The sequence below is a fragment of the Neolamprologus multifasciatus genome, chromosome 19 (assembly GCF_963576455.1).
Source record: "Neolamprologus multifasciatus chromosome 19, fNeoMul1.2, whole genome shotgun sequence".
Lineage (NCBI taxonomy): Eukaryota > Metazoa > Chordata > Actinopteri > Cichliformes > Cichlidae > Neolamprologus > Neolamprologus multifasciatus.
In genome coordinates, this window is record NC_140457.1 from 10,799,753 (window position 1) to 10,818,349 (window position 18,597).

The window sequence follows — 18,597 nt, forward strand, 5'->3', positions numbered from 1 at the left end:
TCCTCTGGTTCCTCATCCCTCTCAAAGCTGTGAAGCGCCTGGTTTGTGACCAGTACAGGTGGCTGACCATCAAGATTGTCACTGCTCTCCTGCTGCTTGCCATCATGGCTCTTTTCCTGTACAACATGCCAGGATACTTGGTGAAGAAGATGCTGGGAGTTTAAAATAAACAAATAAACACGGTACTGAGTCTGTAATCCAGTGTTTTTGTATTTGGACTCTCTGGATTCTCCTTTATTTAATATTCTAAGATTTAGTGTATACACCTGGTTTTGCTTTTAGTTGTTTTTCTGGTTTGTGTACTATTTGTAGTTTCTAGTCTTGGCCTTGTCTTCATTTTTGTTCGGTCTTCTCTTTCTGTCTCCCCAGTCAGTCTTGTTTCCATGTCTGTTTCTCTGTGGTTATCGTACTTCCTGTTTTATTTTGAAAATCTCTCACCTTGTGTTCAGTGTGCTCAGTTCCGCTTCCCCTGTCATGTTAGTCTGTATTAGTTCCAGTGTGTTTCCTCCTGTTTCCCATCCTCTCGTTATCCTGTGTGTATTTAAGTCGTCTGTCTTCATCTGCTTGTTGTTGTGTTATTTCTTTTCCTGTCTTTTCTTGTGTGCTGTGTTTCCCTTGTAATCTAGTTGTTATCTCCTAATTTATTAGTTACCAATTCCTAGTAGTTCCCCTTTTGCTATTGGGTCCTACCTCCACCTGTCACACAGTAATACAATGACATTTGACATATTATAAAGTTTTGATTACAAGCATAAATACTATATATGATCCCCTTTTGCAAAATTTATTCTCATACCATATAATCTAATCCATTACTGTGGTGTGGTGGTGTAAAATATAATTGTTTCACAATGACGGTTATATTTGCTGAAATGATTACCATTAGTTTTAGTGTTGTGAATGTTGCTGCCCCGAGGCAAGACTGTCACATTTGTTCTGATTTATTGTAATATGAAAAGCTTGTTAAAGTGTGCAGTAATTTGTGTAGTTACAAAACAACAATAAACATTTTTATCATCATCTGTCAGCACTTCTTTCCCTGGAGGATTAACTCACCGTTTAAAGAAAACCCTTGAAGTTTCAGCATTTTCTTTCACTGCATATACTGACCTGCATGTGCATGATCCTTTCCAGTGTATAAAATTTTTTGCAAAACACTTTAAAAGAGTTTAAAATCTCGCCACAATAGTGTTCCATAGCATGCAATGTGTGTCCAAGGAACTCTAAAATTATCAGTTGAGAGAGGATTCTGTACTATAAAGCTTCTGGCCTGTTTGTATCCATCCTGTAATGTGTGTAAATGCTCATATTTATTAATGGTTTCAATTCTTTCTGCCTTCTATTTCTATTCTTTTACCATATTTAGGGCAAATTTGTAGATCCAGGTCTTTATTTCCATTTTTCTTTCAGAATAAGAATCAGCACTTTACTCACATTTCACTTAACAGAACAGACAATTAATACCAACAATAACAAAATCACACAGATAATAAAAATACATATAGCATATTTGTATTTCTTTGTATATAAATTAATTAAACTACTTTGGCCAAGTTGGTCCTCCATTTGACGTGTTCGCTCCTTATAAATGAATATAGACAGAGGAGAGATCAATCGTTTATGAGTCTATGCTGCCATCTTCTGGTTTTCTGTGGAATTAACAGTAACAGTGCTATACACGTGCGACTGCTCCGCGTAATTCGCTGATCATTTGACACAGAGTTTATTAAGAGGTCATCGGTTACTTATAGTTAATGTATGAATGAAAATGAAAGAAGAAATATTCAATAACAAAATTTAAAAAAAACAAATATTGGAGGATGCGGGCATCGATCCCGCTACCTCTCGCATGCTAAGCGAGCGCTCTACCATTTGAGCTAATCCCCCTGGCTGTACGAGGCCTCATGTCACTTTGTTTTATCATTGCATCGATAGCCACGTCAGCTTCCTGTTTTGGAATATAGTGTATAGAACTCTTTACACAACACGTGAACGTTAATAAACACCAATATATAACTTCTGCAGAACTTCCTCATTACTCTTTTTATTATCTTACTTAATTTTTCTGCATACCATCCTTTTTGGTCGTTTTTTCGTAGTCAAAACAGAAAATGGTAACGTACATGGTAAAGTCACTTCAACTTTAGTTACATCAATGATTCATATTAACCGAGACACAAATCTTTAAGGCTCACCTTTATTATAATTTCTGCCGAAATTACGCACTTTTTTACCGCATCAAGGATATGTTACAAGCAACGTTTCATTGTTTCCAGTCGTTGTCTAAACTTGAACTATGAAAAATGAGGCAGTAGAAGCCAATCGCAGCCGTTATTCCAATCACGCTAAAACAAACACTTTCCCCCCCATTTTATTTCTAAATGATGCCTAACACAGGTCTGAGTATCTCAGGGTTATCAATACATTATATGATTTTGAGGTAATATTTTATAATACGGCCATAATTTCTAATACTACAAGAAATTATATTTTCTAAATGAATACTTATATAGCAATTATATTTACCTACACATACTAAGTTAACTACACTAGAATAAGCGGGTAACAAATCAGGTTTTTACAGGAGATTTTCAAGACGACATTATTGGTCAGAAACAAAGAAATCATTATACTGTAAGTAAATTTAACTATTTTGTAATGAATGAATGAAGAAGTAGTGCATACATAATTTGAAGTGCTCCTTAAATTTCAAAGGGAAGGAGACTCAAATTACACGCTAAGTACTGCGTAACCTTTTTTTGTAATCGTTGCAGAAAAACAATATTTCCCCATCTGACACTGCAAGCACACTTTAGTTTTGGGCGTGTGAGCTAAATTTTGAAGTGGCTTAACCTTGTTTAACATCCAGTCATTTTACAGGAAAGGAGACATGCCTTTCCTATACACTACTTCTTAAAATTACGTTTGAACAGTTTTTGTGAGAAAAAAAAGACTTCATCATCGAGCTTACATAAGCCTGCAATTATTGATGGTATTTATTTTTTCTTGCAAGTTGGTAAGGGAGAACAGTTCTCATCACATGTATTTTGGTAAAATAAAAGGGTAATAGAACATCCATCATGCAACATCAACATAATGAATATTAAATAAGGATGCAAAAAGGCAAGATTAATCCACTTTATAATACGGCCCCACCATAAAAAGTACGATGGGGAATCACTGTTTGTCAAATTGCACTGCCTAAATGTAATTATTTAATAATTTCTTTGTTTCTTGTAAAATTCTGACTGATTGCCCCCATATTCCAGCCTACCAAGCTATCTGGATCCAACTATAAGTATTTTTAGGTAAATAGAATTATATTGTAATTTCAAATAAAAAAACACTAAAATTCCTTTTAATTACAGGTGAATGCCACCTTTAAATCGTGGGCCGTATTATATAGTGTTACCAATTTCTGAGTTCATAATTGCACAGTTCAGGAAACCAATGATGAGTTGATAAACAAGAAAAAAAATCCGGAAAAAATCCCCCTGAAATACTCTTCTGTTATGTTAGTTACAAATATAAAACAATGTACATACTAAAAGCTGTTCACAATACAAGACACTACACAAATATACAAAATGTAAAAATCAAAAAAATCCTCCAGTTTAACGCTGTCAAACAACTGCATACAGCATTTCTGTTGCACTACTACCAATAATAAGGCATCCATTAGAAAAGACAAAGAGAAACAAAGAAAAAATGACGACAAAGCTTTCTGAGAAAAACTGTGGCTGAACTGATGAGCTAAAAAGTATTGGTCAGGCAGTAAACAGTGTTCAGATCCATAATCTGCAGGAGATCCTGCAGAGATGTTTTCATGGCAAAGCTGTATGCGTAATTTGGTTTTTTGGTGCCTGCAATACCCCAAACTACCAACAGAGGGCCGAAACATGAAGTGTGGACATTATTCATCTTCCAATTTAAGATAATTAAAAAAGCAGACTGCAAACAAAAATATATAACAAAGATCCGACTTTACTGGAATGGGAAGATTTTCATTCAGATACAGTACACTGGCCTTGTTTTTCACTCCATAAAGCCTGCATTGTCCCATCCTCGGCCACAGTTTTAGCACACCATGATTTTTTAATGTCACATTTAAAAATTTTGGATCCAGTTAGTCACAACGCACATGTGTAACCACAGCAGAAATAACCACAGAAACCAGCTGCATGGTCACATGGTAGAATGATAAACAAGACCATGTTGTGCTCCTGTCATAACACTGTGATCTAAAGAGAAGAAAAGAATTTAAACTTGAAGCTCCTGGCATTTATTTTTCCATTTTAATTAGGATATGTCACTTTACTGACACAGTGTTAACAAATAAAAAGATCAACGTAAAGATAGCAATTTTATTAATTCAGCGTAAGGTTCACCTCTGTTCTGTTCTGGGCTTTTTAGTAGAAGTCGTAAACCAAGATTCTTTACGAATATGGCCCTCGGTGTCTAAATTAACAATGATAATGCATTGGTTATGCACAGATAACCAGTTTCAACATCACATACATACAAAGACAAAACAAATGGATAACATATTAAGGCTATATGCAGCTTTAGAACAAGGCACAAAGGTAAGATAAATATCTGTGTGGAAACACCAGGAAGAGTGGAGCAGCATTTTATGCCCTTTTGGAAAAAATCATTAACACTAACACACTGCAGATAGTCGTCATATGTGGACCAGCAGGAGATGCTGGCTTGGAGTCTTTGCAGGCCAGGATTTAGCGATTGCTCCTGATGGCTTCCTTTGCTGCCAGGATGAGCGGGGTGAGGCTGGATAGAGGCTTCGCCACCTTCAGGAATGGATGCTGAATGGAAAGAAGTGGATATGTGAAATTTTATAAGTTAGGGGGTGAACTTAGATAACAGTGTACAAAATTCACTGAGATGCATAAGAAAAAAAAATCTAGATTCAACATTTAAACACATCTTGAATTTGGGTCGGATGATTAGGTCTTTTCTACCTGCAGCAGCTGTCTGCCTGACCCTCGTTTCTCCACGTCCATCTCCAGACAAAGGTTAAGGAAAGATCTGAACACAGGAGACAGCTTCTCTGGGTTCTGTAGCTCAGGTGTCCCATTGGTGGCGATTAAATACAATGCCTAAAACCAGGATAGTGGCAAAGTAAGTAAAGTAGGGCAAAATATTATTTAAGCACTAGTCTTTAAACACAAATGTAATTTCTTATAAATTGGATTGGGACAGTCAAAACACCAGATTTTATTGTGATAAATTTCACAATATTATTGAGGTTTTTTTAAAGCAATAATGCTATCAGTCCAGTTATTTCTTATCTTTGCTTACTGTGTGTAATCTTTTGTGGAAAATCAGTAAAAACTGCCATAACTGCACAGAGCTGGATTGGATAGAAGCCAGATTCCAGTCATTACAGCCCTGCTATGAGCTCTGTAAGCCTTTCATATTTGACCAAAACTGCAACAATAACATGCTTACACTGACACATGCTTAGTGATAAGAAGGTGTAATGTTCCCCATGTTCATCATCTCACTTTAGGAAAGATTTTCCCATAAATTACTGTGCAAACAAAGAGAATCATCAACCTCAAGGTGGTGCTATAGGAAAAGTCAGAATTCTTCATTAAGGAATTGTTTTAAAAAAATGTTTCTGTCCATCTAGTAGATGCTGTCATATCTTTAGGTTTAAGTGAAGTGAAAAAGTGAACATCTATCCAAAAATAGAGGATCGCAAATGTCATCAGGGTTCAGCGTCTCAGCCACGAGGTTATAATGTAATGGTTTTCCATTCGGTAGTTGCTGAGGTATTTTAGCCTGGATCAACACGGTTGACGTACTGACCAGCAGAATGTGCACATTTTCGTGCACATTTCCATCCACAGAGCTGTGACACATGTTCTATTTCCAACATCTTAAATGTCAGCATTTTCTCCTTTTTCTGCATTATTTCATTCTGAAAAAAATAGACTCACATTTCCTTTTTTATGATTTTCAAGATAAAATTTTAACAAAAATAAAAAAATTGCTCCCAACACACACTCACCCTGAGAGGATTTTCATTTAGGTATGGAGGCTCTCCCTCCACCATCTCTATGGCCATAATCCCCAGAGACCAAATATCCACTTTGGGTCCATAGGCTTTCCGGGTTACTACCTCTGGAGCCATCCAGTAGGGTGTACCCACCATGGTGCTGCGCTTGCTCTGCTCTGGGGTAATCTGAGCACAGAAACCGAAGTCAGCTGCAAAGAGAGAGAAAAATAAATTGAGATTAGAAGAAAAAGCAGTGTGTTGTTCTGTTTGAAGTATATTATCAATCAGTGGATGTGTACACATCTGCGTGCGTTCTCACTCACTGAGTTTGACTGATCCGTCCATCCCAAGGAGAACGTTGTCACTCTTGATGTCCCTGTGGATGACCTGGTTTGCATGGAGAAACTCCAGGGCCTGAAGGACCTGAAAGCATGTAGGTAGGAAGATTATAATCCACCAAAATTGCAATAGACAAACTGTTTTCATTAGCTTGGCTGTCTGAGAAAGATCCTACCTCTCTGCAGACAGCAGCGATCTGAGCTTCATCCATACAGGTCTCTGTCACAACATCAGTTAGTGACCCGCCGGCCAAGTATTCCATTACCACGAAAAGCTCGTCTCCAACAAGGAAACTATAAACACGCACAGACGGTCGTATTTACAGAGCAGTCCACTCACAGCTGGTGTTGTGAGGTGTGTTGTATGTCTGTGCAGCATGTTACCTGTCTACGAAGTTGACAATGTTGGGGTTCTTCAGCTCCTTCATGACCAGGATCTCATTGATAATTAGCTCCTTCTTTGGCTGCTTCTGCAAGTTGATTTGTTTGATGGCAACCTGCAGAAGACAAGATATTGTAAATTTGCTTCAAAACACACACAAAACTTATCTGAGCAATCACAAGGTGCAACTAATTTTTTCCTGAATTTGGACAGTCAAATCTAGGAGATGTAAAATTGTAAAGACAAAAGAAAAAATAAACTGCTTTGTCAGCCATAAGTGCAATATGAAAAATGTATATTCTTCTGATAAGGACTAAATGCTGGGGTTTGAAGTCTTGGTACAGACCCAGTAGTGTACTTGTACTATTAAAACACAGATTAAACAAATTTCATTAGCGATGGCTCATTTTTATCAAATCTCTCAGCTAGCAATGAGTGCGACAGCCAGCACGCCCAAGACTCGGCAGCATAAACCGCTGTAGACAAGGACAAGATTAAAAGTATGATAAGCTTTCTGGTTTCCAGCTGTAGTCTGAGATTGATTGATTAATCACAAGATTCACAAGTTGCAAATGTTATTTGTAACTTTTTACATCAGAAATCTCTATAAGCTAATTCAGCAGAATGCCAGAATCATGAAATTCCATATCGAAATTAAACAAACTAAGTTTAATACAGTCAGTGAAGTACCATGTGTGGTTTTCGTGATAAGGCATATCAAAGTGTGTGCTGTGAAAAAAAACATTTTTTTCCCCACTGTGATCTCCTAATATCTTCTTGGGAAAAAAAACCTACAGGGTGACGGAAACAAAAGAGCAACATTGCAACATAGTTTAGTGCTTCTAACATATTAAAACCACTGAAACTAAAGAGAGTATGTGCTGCGATTGTGTTTCTCTCACCTCAAGTAACTTTATGAACTAAAAAAACCCACCAGAATGTGTTTCATAATATATTAATAACTTGTAAATAAATAATTAAATAAATAAATCCCAATCCAACTTCATTCTGAAAACTGAGGTAAAGGTGAGGTAAAAATTTTGGTAGTGGCTCCAACACTTACCTCTTGCCCTGTGGCAACATCGATGGCTGTGTAAACTGTGCCAGACGCTCTAGAAGTGAAAATTTCTACAATTACTGTACAGAATTTATTCTACTAAACATGTCATTTTGAACCAGCAACTTGCTACACGTTCTCACATTTTTCAGTATACACAGTGGCCAGAATTAAAACTCACCCCTGACCGATCTTGTCATAGCGAGTGTATTTCTTCTTAGGATCTCCAATGCTCACAATCGTTCCTGAGAATCAGGAAAAAAGAAATAAAGTGAACAGTGCTTCACCAGAGCCAAAAATACTGTTGGGCTGTGATTCATGATTTTCAGTGTGTGGGTGCTTTGCATACTTAGTTTTTCCATGATTTCATCATCAGTCATCTTTCTTGGAGTATTGTTCTGCTTGTCAGCTGCCTTAGAGGTGGCATTTCCATCTGGAGCTGGGATTGGTTCAACTGTCTTCGTGTACATCTGAAACACACAAAAAAAATAAATAAATAAAACAAACAAAAAAAAAACCCATGAGTCCTGAATAAATACTAAACTTCGACTGAACCTGCTAGCAATTTTGACTATTAAATTCTTACAATATATTTATTTTAATTTGCCGTCTAATTTTAGTTGTGAAAACAAAACATCAAACTCACTGATTTCGTGTGTTCTGGCCGTGGTGCCACGATTGGTGGCGGCGAATCATCTTCATCGTCGTCGTCATCCTTGCCTGATGAGGAGGTCGCAGTACCCTGCTTGCCTGGCTGCAACAATAAACGCATAAATAGCACTTTAGTCTGAATTTGCTGATGCAAATAAAGGCAGTGAATAAAAGTAGGAAAAAGTGAATGAGGCTACTCACCGACTGTGATCCTTTGTCTGAAAGACACAAAATAATTCAAAGTTTAAGAACAGAAAAGTGAGCCTGCACCAAACCATGCTTTTATTTATGTGCTGAGAAAAAGAAAACTAACCCGCGCCAGAAAAACTGAGGTATTTCTGTTTTCCACTGGTGGAGTCGAAGAACTTGAGAACATCAAGGACGGCCTGAGGATTTTGTTTCTGTTCTGATTTACTGATGTTGGAAGTTTGAAGGAGACGGGCCCACTGCTCTGGCATGCCCTGCACAAAAAGACCCACAGATACAAATTTAAAAAACAAAAAACACATACACCAATCTATTCAAATGTAAGAAATTCATTAACAGGAACACAGATAAAACACAGGCCACAGTCTTGAACGGCCAGTGAAGAGTATTTCAAGCAGCTGGACATCCATTCTTTTTTAGCCAGTAGTTCCTTTCTCTCACTCTTACTTCCTTTAGCTTATGTCAATAATCTCTTTTTGAATAAAACAAGAACAAAATAAATAAATAAGTCACCCGTCTTCTGACTTCCAGTTTTTAAGGGTTAAAGAATGTAATACTTATGCTGACTCCACACAGAGGAGGGCATGAAATATTGCACGCCTGACCAACAAATCTTACAGCAGCACAACAGGAAATTCCTGGGACTTTCCATGGCTCGTCACAGTGGAATCACTGGATCAACTTCTCTGGAAGCTCGGCTCCAGCTCTAGTTACACATGAGTGCACCAACCACCAAAAAACATCTAGAACATTTCTGAGTGAAGCTCCATGTGCAGGGGTCTTACAGTCACAAATGCATGCTACAAATTCTTCTTCTTCTTTTTAATCTCAGACAGCTGCAGCGATCTCATCTTGACCCAGCAAGCACTGCAGCTGACAATCTCACAAGTTATCTTATTTACAGCAAGTATTTCCTAAGTGGAGATTTACATGGTAAACAAAGCTAATCCAAATAAACCAGATCTTACAGAGATTAACAGTGATAACTTTTGCATACCACACTGAACTAACTGACAAATCTGAAGTTAGATTGCTGACATACCTAACCTGCAATGGACTGCAAGTAAAAGATGTAATGCGATAATTTCATCTTTTACACAGCGACAGTAACTTTTAACTGCTTGCCAATTATAGTATAAACCAGAAATCACTCCAATTATTAGATACTGAACCTGTAATTAATATGCTATAATATGATTAATGCCTAAAATGTTTACCTTAACAAAATTAATCAGGTAATTTAGTTTCTGCTCATACTACTGACTCTAAATCCACATAAGCACATATTAATAAACCAACTATGTTTAGAAATTATTTACTATTAAAATTTGCCTGTTCAACCTGCTCACGTCAAAATGCCTCTCGATGGAAAATCTGATATAAACTGATAAACAATTAGACCAAATAAATATATGATGTGGCACTGAGGAATGTAAAAAGATGACAGCATGCAGAGATCTCAGCTGTCTAATTAAGGGCTTTTTTCAGTGCTGGTGAAACTGGTCAACAAATGAAACACCATGTCTAAGATACTGTGACTCCCTCAGAAATTCTACAGTGGATTTCACACTACACTGGATTTTATGCTTCTGCGTTAATCAAGCTATGCTATAGCGAAGGAAATCCTTTTAAAACCATATGCTGTAACCTGCACCATAACCTGGTGTGCATTTCCCATGAAATGTAACTACACGCCACAGTCCATAACAACTGTGAGTGGCCCTTTGAGTTCAAATCTAGGTTCTGTGGGTTCTTCTCAGGTACTCGGGCATCCTACCACAGTCCAAAAACATGTTTAGGTTAGGTTAATTGGTGACTCTAAATTGGGCATTAGTATATTAGTGACCATAATGAATATAAGTGTGCATGGTTGTCTGTCTCGCTTTGTTAGCCCTGTGACTGACTGCTAAGTGCCAACGACAGACTGATGGATGAAAAAAATGTACTCTGCTGATACCTTAAGCCAAGGTATCAGTGAGATCAGTGCATGAATTAAAATCTCATTTTGCAAGTGAACACTGGTCATTGTTTAAGGTACTTACCGTGAATTCTCCAGTAACAGCATCAAAACCCACATGGATGGTGTGTTCAAAGTCTGATGGGGAGGAGATTTCAGGTCTGTCCTTATCCCGGTCCTTTTTCTTGCCTGCTGCAGACAAAGGTCAGAGGTCAAAGTGACATTCTTCCATGGCCACTCGTGTGGTCTTTTATTGTGGTACTGTGCAGTATATTAAATGTCTGGGTTTACTTATGTGCGTGTGCTCCACGTCTCACCTTTCTCTCCAAAGATGGAGATGATCTTGTTTCTAGGCTTCTTCTCCTCTGGTGCAGACGGAAGTGGCCGAGAGTTGTGATTGGTCGATTGGGCGTCTTTGACTCCTCCTTGGCTGCTCATCCTGACAGGGGGGGCGGGGGGCTTATCCTCACACGCTCCACTGTCACACATCTACACTCACCTCGACCTGCAGAATCAGGGTCCACAAATTTAACCGACATCCAGAAAAATCCACAAATTTCACAAACATTCAAAAAGTGCAGTGTACACTAAAACTGCGGTCCTCTTCTTCCTGTTTTTTCACATGTCGCAATACTTATTGCACGTTAGGCCAAGCTGTTAGAGAGAAATGGTTGCTGCTTCGAATAAAGCTTAGCATACGCCACACACAGAAAAAGAAGTAGCCAAACAATACATTTAGATACATTTAGAAAAAAAAACTCACACAGACATAACTAATCCATCCATGCTACAATGTGAGAATCGGCTCTGACTGTTGGAGCGAAGGGAACCAGCCAAATGTGAACAGGAAGCAACGCTGAATGGCAAAGTGACGTGCTGAGTTGGTTACAAATGAATGAGGAAGGAAAGCAGACAGAAAGAGAATAAGAGTGTGCAAATGAGTGTGACGCCAAATGGTATGACAAGTGTATTACAGGGGAAAAGACCAGCCCTAAAAAAAAAAAAAAAAAGGGCCTGATCAGGGTAGTATGGATCCCTAAAAACAGTGTTCAGACTGAAGTTTAGAAGTTTGTTATTCCTTTCCTTATTTAGTTATATACTAGTCAAAATAAATAAATACATTTTATGTCATGAAATGTGTTTTCAACCTTTGTTTTGGTATGTCATTATAATCTCATAGAGAACCCAAACATATTCTGTTAGTTTGTTGTTTCAGTCAATTGGGTTTTTACTTTTTACCAAACACAAATGAACTCACTTGTGCAATTCAGAACTGGGTCAGTTTAGCACTTTATGTTGTCTTCAGTGCCACTGTGACTGACTCACATTAACATCGGGCATGTTGGATGCAAGCATGCCGACAACACGATCAGACCGTTGCTGGACAAAGCTACTGGGACGAGGTCTTCTAACCTATACTTCTGCCATTCATTCTGGATGACAAGCACATCCAGACACTTCCTGGCTAGCATTTAGTCCTGATATACCTCCTACTGAACACGCCTGAGATATGGCATGCCCACTGAACAGCTGCAGGTTGCATTCATCCAGTAATGGAGAGAAATTTGAGGAGTCCATGCACAGATAAAAGACAGTTTGGATCACATTCAGAAGAGGCTATACCATATATTTTCCATCATAAAACACAAACATGTTTCTTTTACATGTTGGATGGTCAAATTAACGACTGCCAAAGTCTCAAATGTTCAAGTACCTCCAGTGAGGCAAAAGTTAAGGATTCAGACTGTTCTAAGCACACCGTTTCAGACAGTTTCTGTACTCTTAGATCTGCCTGATGTCAATGAGAGCACATGTCCTTATATGGTCATCTCAGACACACGAGTTGTCAGCACAGAAACCTTCTATTTGCAAGAAGCAGCCAATCAGAATAACGTTTGTTGCTTCAGACAGAAGATGACCAAGGTTGTATATAATATAGATTAGCATTATTTTTAACTGTGAGTCATGCACTCAGAAAGTTATGTTGTTGAAGAATTCAAGAATATTAGTATTATAGAAAATGAGAGTAAGCAGAGGTACTTGTTAGGGCTGTGCGATATGACAAAATATATCGGATGACGATATGGAAACATCTGTCATTTCAAATTATACATTATCGTTTGTTTTGTTGTGTTGCAAAATACACTGTTTATGGCAATATTTTTTCATCGGGGTACAGAGAATACCAGCTTAACCATTGAAGAGGAGGCAGAACCAAGTAGTTCCAAACAGAAGGAACAGTGAAAACAAATCGAGGCCCTTATTCCTAAACGAGGGGCTACCTCTGTAGCATTGACATGGTTTGGTTATGAAAAGTCTGACACAAACCAGAAAACTGTAACGCAGGAATTACGTGAAAGACTATGGAGAGAGTTTACAGATGATAAACAAAAAAGCCATCAGGTGCTCAAAATAAACCTTAGACTCAAATGTTAGAACAGGCTTTTCCTCGCAGCAGTTTCATGCATTGGTCAAAACACTCGACTCCAGGTACAGGACGCCCAGCTGAAAACACTTCACACAAGTTGAGTTGCCTGAGATGCACAGAATTTGGTCATATCGCACAGCCCTAGTACTTGTTTATACATCCATGTTTCAGTTTTCAGGGAACCTCAGAAAAAAAATAAACTTTTCTTACACCACATCTGAAATGCACTGTTATTAGATACTTTATTAGATCTCTTTAGAAATAGTGTGCAATAACAAACAAACAAGGACTAGAAATTGATGTAAGAAACTTTGTTTTGCTTCTTTATTGGCATGTACAGCATGATCATTAATCATTAAGCATCTCTTAATCTGTTGCATGAATAAAGTCCCAAACTATATAAAGCAACAACCAGTGTCCGTATTTAACATGTGGCAAGTGCTAATTGCAGCTGTATTTTCTGTCCACCCCCCAAGTACATCTGACACATTGGTGCATTCATGCGTGTACCTAAATAGTCTTTTCACTCACCCACACATGCACAGACACATGCATATCATGAGGAGGCACTCCTAACCATCTAACCATAACCATAAAGAAGTGGCAAAAAACTAGCCAATCCAAGGCACAGTAGTGGCCGGCGAGAAAAATGTTTACTTGGAGAATCACAAAAGGTCATTTCAAACGCTGGCTGCAAGAGTAAAAAGTTTCTTAGTCATCTCTGAATTGTATTAACAACATAAAATCTTCTTATATATTAAGATATTTCTTCTAAGGTACGTATGCTCAAAATAGTCAATTATTTTGGTCCCAATTTAAATACTACCACTTCTTACTTCCCCATAGGTACACATACTTGGGTTTATCCTAATATGGTGAAAACTGAGATTGCAGACAGACACGCGCAAACACAGAAACCCTGAACCTCAAAAGCACCTTTTAGGCTCTTGCAAAGCAAGAAGTTCGATCGGCTCTGAGCTGCTGCTTGCATTCTTGATGACATCACAGACAGGAAATAGGAAGCAAACAGAGGTTTCCTCACTTCCTGCGTCTGACCGCAGATGACACAGCTCGTACTGAAACAATATAACAAACGTGGCTCAGCTAGGTATACCTATGACCTCTTCTTTACACAGAAACCCTCCCCCTTGCCGTAGAAGCTCTGCAGACTTGACTCGGTTGTAAAATAAAATCAAAACACAGAAACTAAATCACTGGATTTCAACACTGATCCATTTCCATGATACATTAATCGGAGCCTTTGTGGGTATCAAAAAAAATCCACACAAGCAAATTAGTTCTATGTAATAGCCAAGCCCTCAGGCCCCAACATGAATACAGGCTAACATTTAACTGTCAAGGCTAAATACTTCCCTTTCTGCATAATGTCTGAATCATTATACTGTAGGTGAGAGGCTTTCTCCTCTTCAGACTGACTCACTGGATGGCTGTGTGTTAACTCTAGTTGGTTTTCACACTTTAAGTCAAGCTTTCTATTGTGGCAAGAGTAACATCAGCAACAAAGTCCACAAAAGTCCACCCACTCAAAATGAGGCACCCCCTTTATGCTCTTGGAGCCCTGAAATCTCTTTAAGCTGTGAGCACTAACCTGTTTTGTGCTTCCTCTGCCCCTCAGAGAAGACCAGGTAAACAATAAAAACTGCTGTACTCCTAGTGGATCTGTGCACCTCTTTCTCTGGTGCTCATTTATCTACTTAGCTCTCGCCTTTTTCCTTATACCCCTCTCTCTATCTTTTCACCCTCACAGGGCAGGTCTTAGCAGGCTGCCTCATTCCTCAGTTATCCTGAAGTGGACAAGTGTATTCTTGCCCAAGCGGGAAAAAACTAGACTCCATCCAGCGTTGATATCCAATTCCACAGAAAATGTGTGTGAGAGTGTGTGTGTTGGGATGAATTTTGGGAGCAAGCTGTTCAGGCTGAGACACGTTGTCTCTCTGTAGGAATTCCATAGCCTGCAGGGCTGCAGCAGGAGCTGGGTGTGTTCCCCTGTTCATCACAAACACACAAGCCTTGTGCATACCTCACACACACACATTCCCTGCCCTAAAACACACCCTCCTTCTGCCAATAGACGCTTCAATGGAGCATTTGATCGTGTTTCACTTAGCTTTGGGGTAAAACATAATAGGGTGGGGGTAAAATATCAATATGTCAGTATCATACTGCTTCCTCTTGCGGTACAATAATAAAACACAATGGTTAGGAAGGACAGCCACTATAAACCCAACAACCTGACGTACTAGAGTTACTGCTCATTCGTGGTGGAACTTCTCAAATGAAAAAGAAAGTGAAAAAGTGAAAAGAAGTTCTAGGGGGAAAGATATCAGCGGAAAACAAAGCAGTGTACTAATAATTTGACATCTTTTCTTCCTGCCTAGCAGCTCCATTTTCAGCATTCCTTTATCCAGTATATCGCCTACCTGTGCACATGTATAAACCCTCTCACCCTTCCCTCTTTAACTTAATCTTCACACCATTAAACCTGAGCTATACCTCTGATGTACTCATTTCTAATCCTGTCCATACCGGTCCCTCCCAGGAAAATTAGCAACTGTCAACGTGTCCATCACCACCGCAAACAAGAAAGGGCTCAGTGCAGATCCCACCTCGACCTTAAACCCATCTGTCACTCCTCACCACTGTCTCGCTGTTCTCCTACATGTCCTGCACCACCCTCGCAAACTTCTCTGCCACTTCCTGATATAGTAATACAGTTCCTCTCTTGGCACCTTACCATATGCTTTCTCTAGCTCTATAAAGTGCAACCCGTGACCTTTTCTATACATTTCTATCAACACTTTCAAAGTGAACATTGAAGTTACAATCACAGAATAGCTGTATTACAATACCAACACTATTGTGGGCAACATGCAGTGACATTGTGGTGAGTCTCACTCCTAGCATAAACTGTGTTTGCATTTAGCTTTAAGCCTTTCAGCATAGCTTCAGGTAGCTGCTATTAGCATTTGCATTCTGCAAACTACTGAAACACACGGTGCACTTGTGTGTTTTTTACATGGCGGCATTGAGTGCTGTAGAAATAATAATTTTAGACAACAGCCCAGGATCTAATGGTATTGAGCTTGCAATGATGTGAAACTGAAACAAAGAGAAAACTTTCACATTTAAGAAGTTAGACCCAATTGTTTTGCTTTTATGCTTTAAAAAAATACAAAATTATTAAAACTAGTCAAGTTTTCTTTCACCCAATCACCTAAGTTTTTAATTGAGCAGTTATTTCAGCTCTACTGAAATATGTGGCCTTTAAAATCTTCTGTCCCGCCAAGCCAGCAACATGCCTGTGCCTATACCATTTCTATTCCTCATTCCCCACTCTCTCACTACATCAGGGTACTTTCTATTCTCTGTGGTTGGCTGTGATCAAGGGAAGCCTACTTCCTCATCCTGGAACTCCCTGAGCCACAAAGGGTCACAGGATCACTCCAGCCAACCAGAGAGCGGAGAACGCGGCCGGCAAGATGTTTACAGGAAGTGGACAACAAGTCTTTTGTATTCAGCTTCTATAAAAGGAAATTCTGTGGAGTACTTCCTGGAAGGAGTGATAATGAGTGATGGAAGGAGTGATGAAACCATGCACACACACACAGCTTTCTTCCACCTTCCTTTCATTCAGTGACATGAATATGCAGAAACATACAGTTAGATGAGAAATCACACATTTATGTGCACCACACAGACAGAGACACAGAAACACACACACTGTATTTACGTTCTTCCTCTTCCCATTTACGTTCCTTCCCTGACCGTAAGTCTGACAGTAAATGAAGCATATACACTCTGCCCAGCTGCACACCCACAATGAACACCTTATCCTGTTTTTCCAAACAGCTACCTCCCCCTGTGTCAACAGTTTAATGGCTCAAAATAATCAACCTGCAAGCAATTTGAGGGCTTTAGGCTTTGTATCAGGTACAGAACTAAACTCACAAATCAAAGTCGCAATGTTTTAGCTTCCTGCTCGACTACAAAAGTAACAGTGTGGATGGAGAAATGACAGGCACAGATTTACAGATGTATAGCACTTTTTGGCAAGCCAGAGTCACGTGACGCCCACATTGCTCCGATTTTCCAGGATGAAAGTTGTTTTGGCAAACACCTTTTAGAAAAAGTCATGTTTAGCTCTTGTTTTAAAAAAATGTCTAGAACTGACTATTTATAATTATCTGATTCATTTTCATACAGTCAGAATCGATCAAGTGCTGGTTTACAGTGCAATGTCTACAAGTTTGTTAGAAAACTACTAAATTCGTGATTGTTCTTTATCAATTTTAATTAGAAACAACAACAAAAATGCGTTTAAATGTCACAAAAATGCACTAATTAGGTTTAAATTTGACTTAAGTGTGTGATTTCTCTGCAAGTACAGGCTGTATTCACTTAAAGTCCATCTTACTTAAGTTAAAAATGTGGTCCTACAGATGTAAACCACATTCAAGAGTGCAACTTCAACACCTCACTCTCGGTACCGTCATTACTAAAGCAGGTTTTGCTTATTTATAGACTCATATTTGTAGAATACATTCCAGCGGTTTGTGTGAACACAGTCCCTGTAGACTGACATCACTTGGGTTAATTATTATATTGCTTTGACAATATGACAATGTGGCGAAGCCCGCCACAAACCCAATCCACACGGGTATTTTGCCTCCTGTACTTTATTATAGTTTTTTTTTCAATCTCATCTAGTGATCAGTATGATCTAGTGCCTTCTCAGTAATTATGGAAGGAGATGCTATCCGGTTTGGGTGCTTCCTGTGCCAGAAAAAGATCTAACCGAAGCAAAAATGTTTAAGACAAGTGTTGCACTGACTAGTGAATGAAGAAGTCTTAACTTACCGGTTGCTCTCAACCGCAAAACTCAACCACACTCCGGCCAAACTACCGAAACTCCGCCCCGTGTCTGTTTGTTTTCAGTCCGTTTAAAGCCCAGATTTGACGCTGAGATTTCACGACAGTCCTCGCGGGTGCGAAAAACGAAGCCGTCTTTTATCACACTACAGTTTGCCTTCTTTTCTCTCCCCGAGTGTTTTCAACTTGACTCCGTGCTCGGGCCGGGGAGGAACCTGACGGAGAGGAAGCGAAACAAACCGAGCAATCGGAACCACGCGGCTTCCGTAGTGCTTTTAGGGCAAAACTCAAAGGCGCGTAAACGCAGCTTCTGCGCAACATCCGTGGCAACAACACCGGAAACAACAAATCTTTAATTTTCAGAATAATACCAAAAAGGGCTGTTCTGATGATATAAACGTATTATCTTCCTTTTTTAAAAGTATTGATTAACTAATTCATAATTCTAAAAACTTGGCACAATGATCAAAAACAATAATTAGAATTTTTTTTGTGGTTTTTGAAAAAAATGAACCCAAAATATACTGCCATTTGTTGTATTTTCTATGGTTAATAAAATATACTGGACTAAAATTATGATGAGATATTGAGCTGTCACATTAACAGTAAACAGATGTGTAAAGTAAAGTACTGTCTAGATCAAAGATTCAGGTTTTGATCTATCCCCC

General features: G+C 38.8%; 1 protein-coding gene and 1 non-coding gene across 5 annotated transcripts; both read right to left on the reverse strand.

Moving 5' to 3' along the window:
• Positions 1-1,814: 1,814 nt before the first annotated feature.
• On the reverse strand, positions 1,815-1,887 carry trnaa-agc (transfer RNA alanine (anticodon AGC)). The gene has a single exon. It is a non-coding gene; the product is annotated as a tRNA-Ala (tRNA).
• Positions 1,888-2,972: 1,085 nt separating this feature from the next.
• Positions 2,973-18,189, reverse strand: LOC146496049 (serine/threonine-protein kinase PAK 2-like). Of its 4 annotated transcripts, none has more exons than XM_085143924.1 (15): positions 17,918-18,189; positions 10,929-11,116; positions 10,697-10,800; positions 8,761-8,908; positions 8,649-8,665; positions 8,443-8,550; positions 8,146-8,266; positions 7,978-8,041; positions 7,803-7,851; positions 6,742-6,854; positions 6,534-6,651; positions 6,343-6,442; positions 6,032-6,228; positions 4,977-5,114; positions 2,973-4,820 (listed from the first exon to the last, which is right to left on the reverse strand). In XM_085143924.1, the coding sequence occupies exons 2-15, from the start codon at positions 11,098-11,100 to the stop codon at positions 4,734-4,736; spliced, it is 1,536 nt and encodes a 511-aa protein (XP_085000050.1). In that variant the 5' UTR covers positions 11,101-11,116; positions 17,918-18,189; the 3' UTR covers positions 2,973-4,733. The 4 variants fall into 4 exon arrangements, with proteins under 4 accessions (XP_085000050.1, XP_085000047.1, XP_085000048.1 ...); XM_085143921.1 differs by having other exon boundaries at positions 10,697-10,803; XM_085143922.1 differs by lacking the exon at positions 17,918-18,189 and adding an exon at positions 14,649-16,204 and having other exon boundaries at positions 10,697-10,803.
• Positions 18,190-18,597: the final 408 nt, after the last annotated feature.